Here is a 19,628-nt window from a genome sequence, read left to right on the forward strand (position 1 = left end):
TTGATGTGAGCCATGACCAGCCTTTCAAAGCACTTCATTGCTACAGATGTGAGTGCTACGGTAGTCATTTAGGCAGGTAACTTTGATGTTCTTGGGCACAGGGACTATGGTGGTCTTCTTGAAAAGGAACAGGTTGAACATGTCAGTGAAGACACTTGCCAGTTGGACAGTGCATGCTTGGAGTACGCATCCTGGTAATCTGTCTGGCACTACGGCCTTATGAATGTTGACCTGTTTAAAGGTCACACTCACATTGGCTACGGAGAGCAAGATCACACAGTCGTCCGGAACAGCTGGTGCTCTCATGCATGCTTCAGTGTTGCTTGCCTCAAAGCGCGCATAGAACTAATTTAGCTCATCTGGTGTCACTGAGCAGCTCGTGGCTGTGCTTCCCTTTGTAATCCGTAATAGTTTGCAAGCCCTGCCACATCCGACGAGCATCGCAGACAATGTAGTAGGATTCATGTATTCATTTCCTGATGTGTATCTCCTACAGGCAATGCTGTGTGGGAACAGAGCTGGTTGACTGGCAGATGCAGCAGAGCTCCTCTGTTTACTCTCGCATTCAAGCAGTGGGCATGTGGCAGGTGCTGTTAGAGGAAGGTGTTCTCAACCACGGTGAGCCACAACAGTACAGTAGACAGTAGCTAAGGATACCCTCTGTGTGTGTGTGTGTGTGTGTGTGTGTGTGTGTGTGTGTGTGTGTGTGTGTGTGTGTGTGTGTGTGTGTGTGTGTGTGTGTGTGTGTGTGTGTGTGTGTGTGTGTGTGTGTGTGTGTGTGTGTGTGTTGGGGGGGCCTTTAGTGCCTTTCGCGACATTTCTCCAAGTTTCACCATCATTGTTAAGCCCTAGATATTTTGTTGCTTTGACAAAGTCTTCTCTGATCATTGATATCATGTGATTAGTGATTAATTTTACGTCTTTCCCCCATTTTAAGGTCAACAATTAAACATGTTTTGTGAAGCTTGCATTCAATTGCCACTCTCTGTTGCACACGACAAGCTTCCATTCCCTCTGTCTCAAGGGGATTTATGGCTGATTTAAGAAGAAATCTTCAAACCTGTTTATGGTCAACTCTGTTACTTTATTTGGCACTTAAAATTTCACCTCTTGAGAAAACAACATGTTTTTTTTGAAGTTGACAGAATGTTAAAATTAGATGAAAACAAATGTCCCCCCCCCCACCAAGTTCTACTTCTCAAAAGGCAGCGAACTGGTGGAACGACCTGTGTGTGTGCCTGTGTGTGAGTGCATGTAAATGAGACTCCATTTCTAAACCTCTAAACCTGCGGGATCTGTGTTGGTATTGTGCTGCAGTGGACCAGGAGTTGACCTTCCAGGACAAGTATCTTTTCTACCGTTTCCTGGAGGATGAACAGGAAGACGCTCCCTTGCCCACCGAGGAGGAGACCAGGGAGAGCGATGAGGAGCTGCAGGACACCCTCCTCCTCCTCTCCCAGGTCGGCCCTGACGCCCACATGCGCATGGTCCTGAGGAAACAGTAAGGACCAATCACAGGGATCGCCACCTGCTGGTATGATAGATATACAGTATCTGCAGGTTTGGCAGGGTTAGGAAATATATATAAGATATGTAAGCTAAGTGCAAAGCTGATGCTAAAATTCTGTTCAAAGTGAATCGATTAGATTGTAGTCGAGGTCAAATTATTTTTTAATTGGTGCACATTTCCCCTTCCCCAGTCCAGGACAGAGGGCAGCGGATGATTTGGAGATCATTTATGAGGAGCTGCTTCATATAAAGGCCTTATCGCACCTATCCACCACTGTGAGTGCAGATTTGGTTACAATAATAACCCATTTTGGATGTTTTTTTTTTTTGGTCCCCAATCATTTTCGTTAAAAAAATTGTGGGGGTAAAAAAAGACAAAAAAAATCACCAGGAATTCAGTTAAAATAAAAATGTATTCAGTAAATCTGTTCCCAAGGATTCCTACAAGTAAAAAGAGAGAAGTATGTGATCGTGTCTCAATCTAATGAGGTGTGAAATTATTGTTATTTTCAAATACAATCCATTTTTTTTTGGTTTACCTGTGGTCAATTTGCAGTGTACAGATGTTTGTAATTATGCTCCGAACCCCCGACCCTCCGCTTGGGCATAAATCGGACCACAGCTGAATCTAGTTGCCTACCCGTGGCCTATATGACGTCACCTCTAACCTTTTCCTCTGCTTCTACAGGTAAAGAAAGAACTAGCCGGCGTCCTGATCTTTGAGTCCCATGCCAAATCTGGAACAGTCTGTAAGTAGTACAACACTGTCTCCATGACCGGAACTCAATCGATTTAACTTAATCAACGTTGCACGCAAGACGTCATTTTATAAATGCATTATCTACATGGAGGCAGAAAGAAAATCCCAGATTATATACTAAATCGTTTGTTTTGTCTATTTCAGTGGAATTCTTTGAAATGTTTTGGTGGAAAACCTCTTTATGACCCCTTTACATATCATTGTTGTTGTTGTAATCTTTCACTTGTTCAGTGTTCAATCAAGGGGAGGAAGGCGCATCGTGGTACATCATTCTAAAGGGCTCTGTAAACGTTGTCATTTATGGAAAGGTAAAAAAAAGTAATAATATTAGAATTTTTCATCTCATACAATTGATCCCCATTTGATCAGTACAGCTCGTCACCATAGCTTATTATAGAATATATGAGTGTGTAAGAGTTATATCATTTAAAAGATGCTGTACATGCTCTCACTCATCTCATTTTCCCTGTTTCACATACATTCTTTGTTTGCTTGTTTCACAAAGGGGGTTGTTTGCACGCTGCATGAGGGAGACGACTTTGGGAAGCTTGCTCTGGTCAACGATGCCCCCCGTGCCGCCTCCATTGTTCTACGAGAGGATAACTGCCACTTCCTACGTGTGGACAAGGAGGACTTCAACCGGATCCTCAGAGTGAGTTATCTGGGGAAGTTAACATGGCCCTCCTCCACCTCTGCTCAGTGAAGTCCCACTATCCTTTTTCAATGGTATAGTCTCCCTCTATTGGTTGAGGTTCAGCATTGCACAATGATGCCAACATTAAAGGGTATTCTACTATCAACTTTGTGGTTCAATGTCGACAGATGTCTGTAGAAAGGGTACTGTATAAATCCTAAGGCCAAACTATCAGCTGCTAGTCTCTTGTCTCTCTACGTTCTCCCTCCACTGCCTATTGTTAGCCTGGCCCACGTGCAGCCTGCATCAGACTTTGATAGGGCATCAGGGTCTTGATTGTGTCTATTGAAAAGCGGATGGATGGATGATGGTTATCTGTGTGATCCACAGAGGCAGGCTCTCTGTAATAGGCTCACTCAATCCTCTGTAAGTCTCCCGTTGGCTCTGGCCTGATGGGCTGCTAGGCCAGACACGGACTGTGTCCCAAATGGCACCCTATTCCCTATATAGTGCCCTACTTTTGAATAGAGCCCTATGGGCCCTGGTCAAAAGTAGCGCACTACATAGGAAATAGGGTGCCATTTGGGATGATACCTCAGTCAAACTGCTGACCTCCCAGTCTCTCTGTCAGTACTAGCATACTAATCCACCAGGCATACAGTACCATAGTCCTGATGGGATGATGTAGTCTGGCCTCAGACCAGGGGTCATATTTAAGTCAGATAAATATGTCAGCTACCCCCCCCCATATTATTTTGTCTACATGATGTGTGTACTGTAGGCCTATTCTACAGCATTTCCTTGTACTATATTACTGATATACATTATTATAATATAGAGTATATATAAACACTGTATATACACACCAGTTTATTAGGTACACCCTTTTAGTACCAGGTCGGACCCCTTTTTTGCCTCCAGAACAGCGTTCCGAGATGCCGTTCTGCACACCACTGTTGTAGTCCACAGTTATTTGCCTGTTTGTGGCCCGCCTGTTACCTTGACATTCTCCTTCGACCACTCAACAATGGGCTGTTTTCACTGCCGTCTGGATTTATTTAGTTTGTCACACCATTCTCGGGAAACCCTGTAGTGCGTGAACAGCCCAGGAGGCTGGCCGTTTCTGAGATACTATAACCGGCGCTCATGGCACTGACGATCACACCACGAAGTCGCTTAGGTCACTCGTTTTGCCCATTATAACGTTTAATCGAACAATAACTGAATGCCTCGATGACTGTCTTGGTGGTGTCCCTAATAAACAGAGTGGTGTACCTAACTTTCCAATGTGTGTGCATATGTATATATACTATACTACATATATATATATATATATATACTATATATACACATACATACATACATACATACATACATACATACATACATACATACATACATACATACATACATACATACATACATACATACATACATACATACATACATACATACATACATACATACATACATACATACATCTACAAAAGTATATGGACGCCACTTCAAATTAGTGGATTCAGGTTTTTCAGCCACACCTGTTGCTGACAGGTGTTAAAAATCAAGCACACAGCCATGCAATCTCCATAGACAAACATTGGCAGTAGAATGGCCTTACTGAAGAACTTGGTGACTTTCAACATGGCACCGTCCTAGGATGCCACCTTTCCATCAAGTCAGTTTGTCAAATTTCTGCCCTGCTAGAGCTTCCCCGGTAAGTGCTGTTATTGTGAAGTGGAAACGTCTAGGAGCAACAAGCTTCTTGAAACGGATCATATTTCTGATGATATAATGATGAATTTGTGCCTGTGTGTGTGTGTATCCAGGACGTGGAGGCCAACACGGTGCGTCTGAAGGAACATGATCAGGATGTTCTGGTCCTGGAGAAGAGCCCCAGCAGCATCCAGACCTCTACCCACGGCACCACCACCACCCCCTCCCACTACAAGTAGCCTACTGAGCTAACTCTGTCTGAATCACCTTTTCATCTAAACCACTTACTCTAGCAGCCCTGTTCAATAGAGGTAGATTTATATAGGATGTTAAAGGGGACTGTAGGTGTGTAAGATACACTAACCTCACTCCCTTCAGAAAAGAGGAGGAGAAACTCTCCTGCATGCACAGTTAGGGGAGTGTGGTTTGTGAATGAGATACTCTCTTGAAGAGATTTGTGAGTGGAAGAAGTGGGTGAGTTTGTGAGTTACTCTCTGCTAAAGGGCGTGGACCTAGAGACTGGGCATCAGTTCTTGGGTAAGCCAAGGCTGTGACTGCGAGGCTGCAGACGTGTGTTATCTAGTAGACTAGACTTAATGGAGGTTGCTGCCAGTGACGGCGGCTGCAGCAATGGAGAGAGACACATTAATGGTAATGACTGAGAGATGTGCTCCCGGGGAGAAGGCAGGCCGCGCGGGTTACAATCACTCTGCCAGGGTTGGCCTCTAATCAACTACAGTGCCAGTCACATATGAAGAGTGTGAGGGTGTCAAGCACCTCTCCTTCCCCCATGGAGTGCCTTCCACACATTCTGTCCCAAATTCCACCCTATTCCCTATATAGTGCACTATTTTGTTTTCTACTAGGGCCCTATGGAAGAATAGGGTGCTATTTGGGGAACACACACCTTGTTATCTGTCTTCCTTTAACTAACCAATCACAACAGGCCTGGCTGTGCACTGTGTTGATTCTTAAGGTCAAGTGGTGGTCTCTCCTTCTGTTTACCTATGGAGAGGCTTCCACACCCTCTCTCCCCCAGCCAGCCCCTTATAATCTTAAGCAGGGGTCAGGACCTCTTTTGACTGTAGTTTGGATTATTATCTAATGTAGTAATCACAGGCAGGTATTCTGTGGACACAGCTCAGTGAAGTGTGGATGGAATAGGAACAGTAGTGAGAACTAGCAAGTACCTGTCTTGTTTAATTTATTCGGTGATTGATTGACACTGCCATTCCAGATACACTGTGATGTCAGGGGCACCAGAGAAGATTCTGGAGCACTTCCTGGAAATGATGCGACTGGACTCTCACCTCAACGAATCAGGTACGGTAGTGCACTCTGTCCCTCCAATAACATCTCTGGCCACTGTGTACCGTTGCATTTCAGTGTAGGGACCGAATTAACATTATTTCAACCATATGTGATATTGACTAGATGGATGTGTTGTGTTCGTCGTGGCTGTCGTGTTTAGATTGTCTCCTCTGTACCCTCACAGAGAGAGAGCATCCATCCTCCGTGCTGCTGCTGCTGACCTGTTTGTTCATGTCTATAATTAGCAGCGCACAACAGTGCTTATCTAATTACGCTTGGTTGTGTGGACTCTCCTGGCTGCTTTCATGCCTCAGCCGTCCACGGTGACAGAGCCATGTGTGATCAGGCCTGTAATACTGTCAGCATGCTGGCCTGGCGTCGTTTCATCTGACATCACAGGTGCCTCATTCTCTCTCGCTCTCTCACTCTGGCTCTTTCTCGCACTCTCGCTCTGCACAGACCCAGCTCTGGACGACTTTGTGCTCATGCACTGCGTCTTCATCCCTAACAGCCAGTTGTGCCCGGTGCTCATGGCCCAATATCCTTTCAGTCACTGAAAATAGCATATGATCATATATGTTTTTGTGTGGATTTCTACTAATGTGTATCAGTATCCCTTATGTATCTTGTATGTATTAGGCATCTAAGAGTAGGATCCGAATCAGGATCTAGGATCAGGTCCCCCATGTCCAAATAATCATATGTATCATATGTAACGTAAATGGCTAAACTGATCCTGAATCAACTCTGGAGTAAATGGGAGTCAAGCTGTAGCTCCTATGTGTTTCTGTCCTTAACGTCACTGCACCTACCACGCTGAGGCATCCCAGGGCTCAGAACAGGAGCGTCTGGACTACACTTTGAACAACAAGAGGAGGGTGATCAGGCTGGTGCTCCAGTGGGCCTCAGTACATGGAGATCACCTTCAGGAGGAGGACGCCTCACTAGCCTTCCTAGAGGTCAGTGTATGCATCCCAAATGGCACTCTATTCCCTATGCCGTGAACTACTTTTGACCAGGGCCCTAGCCCAAAGGGAATAGGGCGCCATTTTGGCCTTGTCTTCCTCACCCTTTTTTCTTGCGTACTGAATTCAGCTTGTTGTTTAAAAGGATACGGCTTGCTGTGAATTGTAGAGTATTGTTGATCGTCATCTGATAATCCAAATGAGTTTGGGCTCATTTTGAACCTCTCCTCATTCTGAGTGTGTCATGTGTTACAGGAGTTCTTTGTGTCTGTATCTGATGACGCCAGTGTGATTCCTGCTCTGAAAGATCAACTCCCAGAGTTAGAGAAGCTAGTTAAAAACAGGTAAGTGTGTGTAAATGTATTGTTACTGCGTGCACTTGTCTTTAGTGTCCCGGGCTTAAGCATGGTGTAATCTCACTTTCTTTACCCTTTCAGCTCTGACGATGCCAGATCCTCTCCACAAAAGGTATGTGACCCTGCTGTGACCCCGAGCACTGTAGTCGTATTCTGTGCTTTTGTTTTCATTGTCAACCCGAGCTATACATACATTTCTGTCTGTCCTGTTTCAGCACAAAGTCCTGTTGCGGCAGTTCAGCATGGGGGATGAGAAGCTGCAGAAACGACAGGCCATCAAGAGTAATGATGAGAGTAAGTGGGGCATAGTGTATGTGTGAAATCATGCAGGATATGAGGTAGAAGAGAGCTATACATCTATAGAAAAGCACAGTGTAGTAGTATGAGCCTTTTGGCCTTGCAGCCAGCAGTCACACACAGTGTTTTGAACATCTACAATGGCCTGGACTCTAGTTTGTCTTCCCATCCTCCATTCCTTCATGTTAATGACCCTGAGTTGTGCTCTATCCTCATGCAGTCCTGTTCAAAGTGTACTGCAGCGACCACACCTACACCACCATCCGGGTCACCGTGGCCGCCTCAGTCAGAGAGGTCATCAGCTCAGTGGCCGACAAACTGGGGTCAGCGGAGGACCTCCTCCTGGTCAACCTCAGTTCGGCCGGAGGTGAGAAGGGCCACAGCCACATGCTAATCAAACGACGGTGGACGCCACACAGTCTTTCCACGCATAGATATTTGCAGATGCTATGATGCTCATTAATCAGGGGCTGATTTACTGGGAAATGATTGGCTTTTGGTGCTGGATTACTCTGTTTCAATTACCCGGTATATGCTCAAGATATTTCCGTGACCTGCAGGAGAGCCGCATGGAGATAAGCTTGGGGCAATATTGCTGTTCTTGCTTCAACTCATAAGATTCTACACCCGCTTGTTGCTGCCATTGGCTGGTACTTGCTGGATGGATGTTCCAGTGTCTCTGCCAGGGCGCACTTATCCACCTCTCTCTCTGGCCCATGTTTGATCTGCTCTTTCCCCGTACCAAGTAAGGCCAGAGGCACAGCTGCTCCATGGTCTCTGAGACCCTAATCATATTGCCCATTAATCTAGTTATTTACTGGCATTTGTTTTCGCTGCTAAGAATCTGGGCACAATTCTCAGAGGAGGATTCAGAGGAGTATGGATGCCTCGTTCTGTCATATTCAATGCATGATTGCCAGTTCTAATGCAAACATAATGCAGCCTCTTCAGAGTCTTCTTGACCACTTTCTTTGATGATGAAGTTCAAGGATGACTGAGCTCCATGGCAACCGTAGCCAGTTAAACCCTGTAGCAGTGTAACCGTATCTACTCCTGGGATTAGGGATAAGTCAAATACTGGGGTGCAATACCAGGGGGCGTCTTTAGCACCTTACCCTTGTTGTGTGACTTTGAACTTCTATATATATTGACCATCTATAGCGCTTTTCATAACAGAAAGAAATCTGAAAGCGCTTCAAAAGTAAAAAACAAACCAACAAGCAATACATCATCCTGAGTAGCCTATAAAAAAATCTAGCTAGGTCAACCAATAGAGGCCATAGATGGAGTGGGACAGTTCATGGTGTTATCAGAGGAAGTTGGTCAGAGAGATGGTTGATGAAGAAGTCTGGTGACGATCATGTAGAGGGCTACTCTGGGAACACTTTTGAGTTGTGAAGCCACTGGAACTTCTCCTTCAGTCTGCGTAGCCTCAGTAGCTCTGGGCACCAGGAAGCTCACCACACACAGTTCAGAGTAGGAGCCAGTCGTCCTCCTTACGAACCCGCAGCACTGCATTCCTCTACTGCATCTCCCGTTCTCCTCCAATTATGTTTTCAAAAGATCAGGAACCAGCAGCCAGGTGAAACAAAAGAAGCTGGTAGCTGTGTCCAGATGAATAAACAAAAGAACAAATTAATCATCAAAAACATTAGCCAACTAACTTGCTAGCTACAGTAGCAAATTCAAAAAGAGTTGACCTGCCTGTCAATCTGCAAATTTGTGGGTGAAAACTACCAGATATGTGACAAAGACTCAATGTTATCAAAAACAAAACAGCTGATAAAAATAATAATAATTCAGTCACTTAAAAATAATGAAATATGTACACATTTACAGGAGCTCTTGTTCTCATGCCATCTCTTGTTTGTTGTTTTCCTTCAGATAAAGTGGTGCTGAAGCCCAACGATATTTCAGTCTTCTCCACACTCAGCATCAACGGCCGTCTGTTTGTCTGCCCCAGGGATCAACTGGATTCATTGGTGTGTAAATGTCCCTCAGGGAAAAAAAGACATTCAGACCGACCCGACTGATTCCCAGAGGTTCCCCTACAAGCTGTACATCTCTTGCAGCTGTTACTTCTCATGTATTTCGCTCACGTAATATTTTGTTTTAAATCAACAGACATATGTTCACTGGCCCGAGGCTACTGTTGAATTCCGACTTATAGTTATAGTCGTAGAACTGCCATTGTATCCATCAAAACGGTCCTGTATTTCACATGAGTGTTAAATGTATGATGAAGGATGATATACAGACACATGTAAATTATACTGTATATTAAGTGTTTGCTATATTTCAGACACCCTTGCCAGAGCAGGAAGGGCCCTCCACTGGCTCCATGGGCAGCTTTGAGTTAATGAGCTCGAAAGACCTGGCCTACCAGATGACTGTCTACGACTGGGAACTCTTCCACTGTGTACACGAGGTGTGTCAGACCACTGAGGGAATGAGGAATTACTTGATTCTACGGTTGCGTCCTAAATTGCACCCTATTCCCGATATAGTGCACTACTTTCAGAAAGAGCCCTATGGGGAATAGGGAGCCATTTGGGGCTCCTGGCGATGAACTCTTCGACCAATATATTGATACATTATTATGGAAACTATCAGGGACACGGTAATTGACCTCCTCTCTTGCCCTGTTCTACAGCATGAGCTGATCTACCATACGTTTGGGAGGCAGAACTTCAAGAAGACCACAGCCAACATGGACCTGTTCCTCAGGAGGTTCAATGAGATCCAGCTGTGGGTGATCACAGAGATCTGTCTGTGTGCTCAGCTCAGCAAGCGCGTTCAGATGCTCAAGAAGTTCATCAAGATCGCTGCCCAGTAAGTGGCCCTTGCCTCGCCCTCTCTCTCTCTCTCTCTCTCTCTCTCTCTCTCTCATGCACGCACGCATGCACGTTGGCGCACACATACATACACACACGTGGCCCTGCTATTCTACAGCCATCGGGGGCGTCAGCCATTGAGGAAATGATTCCTTTGAAAAGAAATGAAAGCTGCTCTACTGCCCTTGTTGTGCTTGCATTGCGTCACGTCCAACGGCAGCGTCCAAGCTCAAGAATGGCTGAGTTTCAATTCTTGATGGCTGACGCGCACGTTCATTATATCTTGTGAAGTGAAATAATGAGAAATAGTCCGTTAAATAGTCAGTTAAATATAATATTTTGATTTAAACGTTCACATGCTTTGCAAAAAGAACGATGTCCCTAATAATCCTATTTACATGGACACATCTGAAAACAGGCTACCTGATGGGACTTTGATAAATGCAGAAAATTGCAAATCAAAATAAATGTTCTATTACGCCTTCTACCACAGCCACCCTGTTATTTTTGGGATTTCAGACATATAAAAGTTGTAAGGGAAAACTATTTCTAAGATGCATACTTTTCATTTTTCCCGAAATCACTTCACTTGCAGCAGAAGAAGGAAACACGCGCTGCTAGTGTTACGACAGTCGTAGATCTAATACACCGCTGTAACTCGGATTAAGGCCTTCATATGTCCTAGTAATTCAAAAGATTTCTCAGAAAACCAGTTGTTTTAATCGGCGTATTCAGAGTAAGGTGTTTACATGGCTAATGCCATACTCGCCATATTGCCATAATCAGTTATAATCGACTCATTAGTGTGCATGTAAATGCACTCACTGACTCTGTTCACAATGTAAACAAAAAGCAATTAGTGCAATTAGAGGGTAATTTAGTCCAACCACTAGCGACAATTTAAGGAGTACTTGCGAAAAACTGGACCAAATCGATTCTACTTCCGCATAATGGATGAATGTGGTACAGTACAGTTGGGGAACAAAAAATAAAGATGCTCTTCCCTCTGCCCCCCTCCACTCTCAAAACAACACGCTTTATGTAGCAGGTAGAATTTCACATTGACCCAACGCTGATGGGAAAGCAACGTGTACAGTGGAGCTGCTCAGTTGGTAGAGCATGGCGCTTGTAACGCCAGGGTAGTGGGTTCGATCCCCGGGACCACCCATACGTAGAATGTATGCACACATGACTGTAAGTCGCTTTGGATAAAAGCGTCTGCTAAATGGCATATATTATTATTATTATTATTAAATAACATACTCACACACACACTTAGCTGTAGGGTACAGTCCGGCAACCCTCCCAATCCATCCCTAAGGGGAAGGTTTATATGTCAAGACGAACAAATGTGTAAGTGGCTGAACGTACATGTACCATGTGTTTCCTCTCCAGACCCCTATGGTGACATACATTAGTCACATGTAACATGTGACTTGATCCTGATTAATCATTGGACTATTTTCTCTATGTGACAGCTGTAAGGAGTATAAGAACCTCAACTCCTTCTTCGCTATCATCATGGGCATGAGCAACCCAGCCGTGAGCAGACTGAGTCAGACCTGGGAGGTGGGTCGGACTGTCTGTCTGTCTGTCTGTCTGTCTGTCTGTCTGTCTGTCTGTCTGTCTGTCTGTCTGTCTGTCTGTCTGTCTGTCTGTCTGTCTGTCTGTCTGTCTGTCTGTCTGTCGGTCTGTCGGTCTGTCGGTCTGTCGGTCTGTCACTGTCTGTCTGTCTGTCTGTCTGTCTGTCTGTCTGTCTGTCTGTCTGTCTGTCTGTCTGTCTGTCTGTCTGTCTGTCTGTCTGTCTGTCTGTCTGTCTGTCTGTCTGTCTGTCTGTCTGTCTGTCTGTCTGTCTGTCTGTCACTGTGTCGGTCGGTCTGTCTGTCTGTCTGTCACTGTGTCGGTCAGTCTGTCTGTCTGTCTGTCACTGTGTCGGTCAGTCTGTCCGTCTGTCCCTCACTGTCTATCTGTCTGTCCAACAACACTCACCCGTGTTTAGCACCTGCCCAAGAATATGGAGATTTCAACTGTCTGTTAACCTTCCCTGTTATTTGTGTTGACAGAAACTACCCAGCAAATTCAAGAAATTTTACAGTGAATTTGAAAGCTTAATGGTGAGTAGCATGAACCATTTTAGCCCCATATCAACTATTCATCCACTCACAGTCTCTAGCCTTGCTTTCTATAGCTTCTCTTTATTCAAATATTGAATTGAAACTTCCTTCCACGGTCATTTGTCATCGAGCAATGTATGGATTGAGCAGCACCATCTTTGGCTGTGACTGTGATGTGCCCACTTAACATGGTTATGGCAGATCTCAGAACAGTGTGAGTGTTTCCACAGGACCCGTCCAGGAACCATCGGGCGTACCGGCTCACTGTGGCCAAGCTGGACCCACCCATCATTCCCTTCATGCCGCTGCTGATCAAAGGTCAGTGCAACACAACACAGCTCTCTCTCCACTGCCTTCATGACCCTCCATGTTGTTTACACATTATCTCACCCATTTGTTGACTATTGAGAGGCTTATCTTCACTGTCTCTTGTGTGAAGATCGGCGACTTTTGACCTCCTGTTTTGGAGTGTCGACCTGCGACACAGTGTAACTACAGTTGCTTCTATATTGTTTGCTCTGGTCAATTCCACTCCTAGGAACTGGGAAAGGGGGATACCTAGTCAGTTGTACAACTGAATACATTCAACTGAAATGCGTCTTCTACATTTAACCTAACCCCTCTGAATCAGAGAGTTGCGGAGGGCTGCCTTAATCGACATCCATGGCGCCCGGGGAACAGGGGGTTAACGGCCTTGTTCAGGGGCTCTGGGATTCGATCTGGCCCAATGCTCCTACCTGCCAGGCTAAATATGCTCTCTCTATGTGTGTAATCATATTGCAATTATCTTTTCAGACATGACATTCACTCATGATGGAAACAAGACGTTCATTGACAGTTTGGTCAATTTTGAGAAAATGGTAAGGCACTCCAATATGATATATATTTGTACATGATATTATTTTACATGGGAAGTCTACAGTCTTAATGGTACTCTGAAGAAGGCACAGTGATGCCGAAACGTTGGTGTTTCACCCAATCAATTACTGGGCGCTTACATATAGTGTGTGACTCTCTATTTGTGTAAATTCACAATGATAACAGTTGTGTTGTTTTTTTTTCTTCCAGCGAATGATCGCTAATACAGTGAGGATTGTGAGATACTGCAGAAGTCTACCATTCGGTAAGTCAACATACGGTTCTTCTGTGTAGTCTTCACTTGACTGGCTTCCAACAGGACGTTGTTTCAGTAAAAGTGTGTTTTCCTCGTCCTCTCTCAGGTGCAGAGCCGTCGCAGACCAGTAAGAACCACCCGGACGTGCGGAGCTACGTGCGCCAACTGACTGTTATTGACAACCAGAGAACACTGTCTCAGCTCTCCCACAGACTGGAGCCTCGCAGAACCTGAATCCTCCCTGGACACTGGACGAACACTGGACAGACACATGTCACATGCGGCTGCTCTACTGCCAAAAAGAAGCTTGCTTTATACAGTATGTTATACCAGTACACACACATACCTACTCTGCTACATGGAACGTCACATTATTACATGTAATTGTCAAGTATCATTTTAGATGCTACAGAGTTCATCAGCTCCACCTTCAACTGTATTTCAAATGTCAGTATCATCTATGCTTCTTTGTTTCCTTAAGTGTATTGTTTACATTCTTTTTTGTAAACAACAGGCAGGCAGCCTGGTTTAAATTTCACAGCATTTTCAAATTCATCTCATTCTTATGTCCCTGAAGGTCTACTTGATACTTTGAAGTCACCTGCCCCATGAAAAGGACACAATGTATAAAGCGAAGGATCTTTTGGAAATAATCATCCATTAGATTGTTGCACAAATCCATGTCCGGTTGATGTTAGTTAGGAAACTTTTTCCGAATGGAAACATTGGCTTTTATTTCACTCCCTGACCTCATCAATTGCAAATCCTGATATTCAGTTGTGGTTTCATATCTTTTTTGTAAATCAGATTATATTTATACATATTTTAGTTTGTGGCTTTTTATTACACCTTGTACAATGTATTCCTCTATTTATTATGACCTCAGCATGCAATGATTTGAGATGTTGGGCTGGATATATGTGAGCACATTCCTCTATAACAATCTATGAGGTAACTATTGTCAGCAAGATGTTTTCCCCATGTTTATTCTGTAAATATTAAAAACGAATTAGATGTATCTGCTGACTATGCTGTTCATTTGAATGTCCATTGATTCTTTTTTTTATAACAACTAATTATGAGCTGATGACATATTTTAGAGTAGCCTAGATAATATTTCAAATGCCGTTTCATGCTGCCATAGTAGTCTTTTGATGATAGGAAAACGAATTAAATTCCCTAAAACTGCAGGTTTTGGTTGTTATAAGATAGCTGCTACGACTGTGTGGTGCTAATATCGTTTGGGGTGTACAGATTTTGTCCATGGAGTGGAGCTGTTGTCATCAGAATTTGTGTGAAAGTACTCGAAATATGTTGGGACCTTCTCTCTTGTGTGTTACAGCGTTTGGTAGCCCGGGTCAAGGAAGTTGGGTAACTCTAGAATTCACCGTATGGGGAAATCATAGACGTCACGCTCGGGTGCCGAAAGTGGGGTCTTTACAGTACTGTATTTGGTTATATGTTTACCTACAGAAGTTACGCTACACCTTGGATCTGTCAGACTGTGATTGACAGTTTTATTTGTTGGAAAAGTCAAAGGTAGGTAATATCGCATTAGGTTTCATTGTAGCCTAGCCTACGCGCCATGAAATGTTTTCAATTACATACTTTTTTGAAAGCTGTAATAATCATTAATGCGTGATGTAAACATCACGTACCAGACCAATAACCTAAATCTTATGATTTATATCTTTTATTTTACAGTTGTCTTTTTTTTGGCAAATGCTTGGTCTCGTGCGTAAAAGTGCTTAGTTATGCGCAACATGGGTGTCATTGAGGAAATGGGCTGTCTTGCCTCAAAAGCCTTACGTTAATCCTTAGCTGCTGAAGTGTCTTTATCTTGCTAAATTATATTTGACACAATTAAGGGCTCAATTCAATAAAACCCAGATTTGACTAGTCACACATTAGGGATGGTTCTAAATGTACATAATGGGGACCTGACAGAAAATGGGGGAGGGTCATGCTTTTTCATTTCAGTCAGGGCAACCTTTTAGTATTTTTAAACTCTAGTCCATGGTAGGGTCATTTAATTTGTCCGATACCACATCTCATCTCTGATTCTCTAATGGGTACACAATATCAAGCGCCTACAGGCTATTTAGTGTGGTCTCAATCAAATGATCCATAGCTATATAGGCTATACGAAGTGCTTGGAGAAGCTCAGAGCCAAGTCATATTTCTAAGAAAATGTACTTGCTTCCTGAGTCTTATGCTGCTGCAGAACACTTATCCATTGTGTATTTATTGGAGTTATTGACCTCACAATAAGCCAGATTCAATCAACTTGGTGCTGAAACTTGAAGTGGCAGCCGCTGCACAATCAATCTGAAATGGACAGCTCATGGTGCTGAAATTAGGCAAATTCGAGTAGGCATCATTCATTTAAACCATCTTCGTTTTAATTTGACTTTACTAACAACAAGAGGGGTTTATGTTGGAGCCTATTTCTTCCTATTTAAGATATAAGAGATTAGTCTACCTGCTTGACAGACAGAATATGGCTATAGGCTGCTATCCATCGATTGTTTGACCAATTCCTCCACCCACAATGCACTCTTTAAATAGCCTATCTTCATATCAGTGAAGGGTTGTTAAGTTAAAACCAGGACTCGATTTGAGAAGGTATGAGAAGGTATGAGAAGGTATGCCATAGGCCTTCCTTATATTAAAGAAAATGGCAAAAAGCATAGGTGTAACGTCTGCTTCCAACTCACACTCTCAAACACATAGATCCCCTGAACACAGCTCACTTTCCAACTCACACTCTCCAACACATAGATCCCCTGAACACAGCTCACTTTCCAACTCACACTCTCAAACACATAGATCCCCTGAACGCAGCTCACACTCTCAAACACATAGATCCCCTGAACACAGCTCACTTTCCAGCTCACACTCTCAAACACATAGATCCCCTGAACACAGCTCACTTTCCAGCCCACACTCTCAAACACATAGATCCCCTGAACACAGCTCACACTCTCAAACACATAGATCCTCTGAACACAGCTCACTTTCCAGCTCAATCTCAAACACATAGATCCCTTAAACGCAGCTCACTCTCCAGATCCCAATCACCTGAATTCTGATCACCAGTTCACACACCTGTATGTCATTTCCACACACTATTTAGTTCAGTTCTATGCACCCCATCATTGTTTATTTTTTTAAAACCTTTATTTAACCAGGCAAGTCAGTTAAGAACACATTCTTATTTTCAATGACGACCTGGGAACAGTGGGTTAACTGCCTGTTCGGGGGCAGAACGACAGATTTGTACCTTGTCAGCTCGGGGTTTGAACTCGCAACCTTCCGGTTACTAGTCCAACACTCTAACCACTAGGCTACGCTGCCACCTCATTGTGAGGTGTTGTTTGTTTTTGTACACATTCTATTCGGAGCTCTGTTTATTTCCATTTTAGTTCCCTTCGTGTATCATAGTTTTTGGCTATCCTCACGTCCTTGCCTTTACTTTTGCTTTTCCTGTTCTCTTCCTATTGCCTGATCTCCCGGACTACGTTACTAGCCTTTTTCCCTGCCTGTACTGTTCCCTTTTTGGATTCCCTGTGTATGACCTTCTGCGTGTCCCTGGACCCTGCTACCTGCCTCCTCCTGTGGTCATTTACTAAATAAACACCTGCTGCGTCCTGCACTTGAAACTAGAAGTCTGTCTCTGATCATACTCATTACAATAGGCCTACCCCTTGTTAGCTTAATTTACTGCAGTAGGCTAAATCAGGGTCACACTCTTGGTCGTCTTAAACAAATCTACTTTGAAACAAGTATACACTTTACACACATGTTTATGCGCTTAAAAAACACATCTGTACCATGTCAGATATAAAGTTGAAATGTATTATATTTTTGAGTTTGCAACCCAATATTACACATTATATACACTACCGTTCAAAAGTTTGGGGTCACTTAGAAATGTCCTTGATTTTGAAAGAAAAGCACATTTTTTTTGTCCGTTAAATGTCACGCCCTGGTCTGTTTCACCTGTCCACCATCTGGCATACACGGTAAAACGCCTCCTGGGTGTTTCGACCACGGGGAAGGGGTTTCCTGTACCTGGTTGACTGGGAAGGTTACAGCCCGGAGGAGAGGTGCTGGGTTCCCACTACAGACATCCTGGATCCAGCCCTCATCACCGACTTCCACTGCCGACACCCCGGTCAACCAGGTATGTACCCAGGTAGGATGCCAGGTGGTGCCCCAGGGGGTACTGTCACACCCTGATCTGTTTCACCTGTCGTTGTGATTGTCTCCACCCCCTCCAGGTGTCGCTTATTTTCCCCGGTGTATTTATCCCTGTTTCCTGTCTCTCTATGCCAATTTGTCTTGTTTGTTAAGTCAACCAGTGGTTTTGTTTCCCAGCTCCTGCTTTCCCAGTCTCTCATTTGTCACCCTCCTGGTTTTGACCCTTGCCTGTCCTGACTCCGAGTCCGCCTGCCTGACCAGTCTACCTACCCCTGACCTTGAGCCTGCCTATCGTCTTGTACCATTTGGACTCTGACCTGGTTTATGAACTCTCGTCTGTACCCGACCTGCCTTTTGCCTACCCATTTTGTAATAATAAATATCAGAGCTCAACCAGCTGCCTTCTGTGTCTGCATTTGGGACTCGCCTTGTTATTGTTGTAAATGACTTTTGTAGCTGGAAGCTAATTAAAAGGCTAATTGATCATTGGAAAACCCTTTTTCAATTATGTTAGCACAGCTGAAAATAGTTGTTCTGATTAAAGAAGCAATAAAACTGGCTTTCTTTAGACGAGTTGAGTATCTGGAGCATCCGCATTTGTGGGTTCAATTACAGGCTCAAAATGGCCAGAAACAAAGAACTTTCTTCTGAAACTTGTCAGTCTATTCTTGTTTTGAGAAATGAAGGCTAGTCCATGCGAGAAATTGCCAAGAAATTGATGATCCCGTACAACGCTGTGTACTACTCCCTTCACAGAACAGCAGCGCAAACTGTCTCTAACCAGAATAGAAAGAGGAGTGGGAGGCCCCGGTGCACAACTGAGCAAGAGTACAAGTACGTTAGAGTGTCTAATTTGAGAAACAGACACCTCACAAGTCCTCAACTGGAAGCTTCATTAAATGGTACCCGCAAAAGACCAGTCTCAACATCAACAGCAAAGAGGCGACTCCGAGATGCTGGCCTTCTAGGCAGAGTTCCTGTGTCCAGTGTCTGTTCTTTTGCCCATCTTAATCTTTTTTTTATTGGCCAGTCTGAGATGGCTTTTTCTTTGCAACTCTGGCTAAAAGGCCAGCATCCCTGAGTCGCCTCTTCACTGTTGACGTTGAGACTGGTGTTTTTGTGGATAAAGAAGCTGCCAGTTGAGGACATGTGAGGCGAGGCGTCTGTTTTCTCTACATCAGACAACTGAAATATAACAAAACCGTTTGATATAGAAACACCGGATTTTCAGCATTGATTTCTAAATGTATTTGCATCATGAAATGATTAAACATATTAATAACATTCCACCCATTAAGCCACTAGAGGGTGCTAAGATCATTCGACTGCAGGAAAGGGTTAGATTTTGAAAAAAATAAAACGGATCTGAATATAAAAAGTGAACCATAACAGAGCTTTGGTCCAAGATGCTTTATGCTAGAAAGAAGTTGTGAAATACCTGGATACCATATTCACATTTATAATGATGCCTCAGAAGATTTCATTATTTGCAAACAGGGACAGTTTCCTTGCAAACAAAACACACTGATTTGACATTAGGTAAATATGATAAGCTGAACACAGCCTATTTCTCTGTCCATTCTCAGGCTGTAATGTGTGGTGATAAAACATATTATTCTAAGGTCTCCATGTAAAATGATGTAGAATTGTATGAAATGTTTATAAAAGAGGGCCTCCCGGGTGGCGCAGTGGTCTAAGGCACTGCATCACAGTGCTAGCTGTGCCACCAGAGACCCTGGGTTTGAGCCCAGGCTCTGTCGCACCCGGCCGCGACCTGGAGGCCCATGTGACGATGCACAATTGTCCCAGCGTCGTCCG

General features: G+C 44.0%; 2 protein-coding genes across 12 annotated transcripts in view; both read left to right on the top strand.

The window, feature by feature from the left end:
* Window positions 1-14,625, top strand: part of rapgef4a (Rap guanine nucleotide exchange factor 4a) — a 53,220-nt gene extending 38,595 nt beyond the window's left edge. For 9 of the 10 annotated variants that reach the window (XM_046361433.1, XM_046361448.1, XM_046361501.1 and 6 more), the window contains 23 exons: window positions 497-618; window positions 1,318-1,501; window positions 1,701-1,785; window positions 2,198-2,258; window positions 2,501-2,577; window positions 2,775-2,921; window positions 4,730-4,851; window positions 5,854-5,939; window positions 6,387-6,465; window positions 6,736-6,886; window positions 7,148-7,236; window positions 7,330-7,360; window positions 7,464-7,542; window positions 7,766-7,912; window positions 9,430-9,527; window positions 9,848-9,973; window positions 10,199-10,377; window positions 11,858-11,948; window positions 12,443-12,493; window positions 12,724-12,811; window positions 13,289-13,353; window positions 13,562-13,616; window positions 13,714-14,625. In XM_046361433.1, the coding sequence (XP_046217389.1) occupies window positions 497-618; window positions 1,318-1,501; window positions 1,701-1,785; window positions 2,198-2,258; window positions 2,501-2,577; window positions 2,775-2,921; window positions 4,730-4,851; window positions 5,854-5,939; window positions 6,387-6,465; window positions 6,736-6,886; window positions 7,148-7,236; window positions 7,330-7,360; window positions 7,464-7,542; window positions 7,766-7,912; window positions 9,430-9,527; window positions 9,848-9,973; window positions 10,199-10,377; window positions 11,858-11,948; window positions 12,443-12,493; window positions 12,724-12,811; window positions 13,289-13,353; window positions 13,562-13,616; window positions 13,714-13,841 (2,341 nt within the window). In that variant the 3' untranslated portion in view covers window positions 13,842-14,625. The remainder of the gene's footprint in view (window positions 1-496; window positions 619-1,317; window positions 1,502-1,700; window positions 1,786-2,197; window positions 2,259-2,500; window positions 2,578-2,774; window positions 2,922-4,729; window positions 4,852-5,853; window positions 5,940-6,386; window positions 6,466-6,735; window positions 6,887-7,147; window positions 7,237-7,329; window positions 7,361-7,463; window positions 7,543-7,765; window positions 7,913-9,429; window positions 9,528-9,847; window positions 9,974-10,198; window positions 10,378-11,857; window positions 11,949-12,442; window positions 12,494-12,723; window positions 12,812-13,288; window positions 13,354-13,561; window positions 13,617-13,713) is intronic. The other variant, XR_006840280.1, reaches the window with a different exon arrangement.
* A 323-nt stretch (window positions 14,626-14,948) lies between these two features.
* LOC124043209 (mitogen-activated protein kinase kinase kinase 20-like) overlaps window positions 14,949-19,628 on the top strand; it is a 45,287-nt gene continuing 40,607 nt past the window's right edge. The window contains exon 1 of one of the 2 annotated variants that reach the window (XM_046361521.1): window positions 14,949-15,146. The gene's annotated coding sequence lies outside the window, so the exon portion shown is untranslated. Of the gene's footprint in view, window positions 15,147-16,853; window positions 17,794-19,628 lie in introns of those variants that run through there. The other variant, XM_046361532.1, reaches the window with a different exon arrangement.

The sequence above is a fragment of the Oncorhynchus gorbuscha genome, linkage group LG01 (assembly GCF_021184085.1).
Source record: "Oncorhynchus gorbuscha isolate QuinsamMale2020 ecotype Even-year linkage group LG01, OgorEven_v1.0, whole genome shotgun sequence".
NCBI lineage: Eukaryota > Metazoa > Chordata > Actinopteri > Salmoniformes > Salmonidae > Oncorhynchus > Oncorhynchus gorbuscha.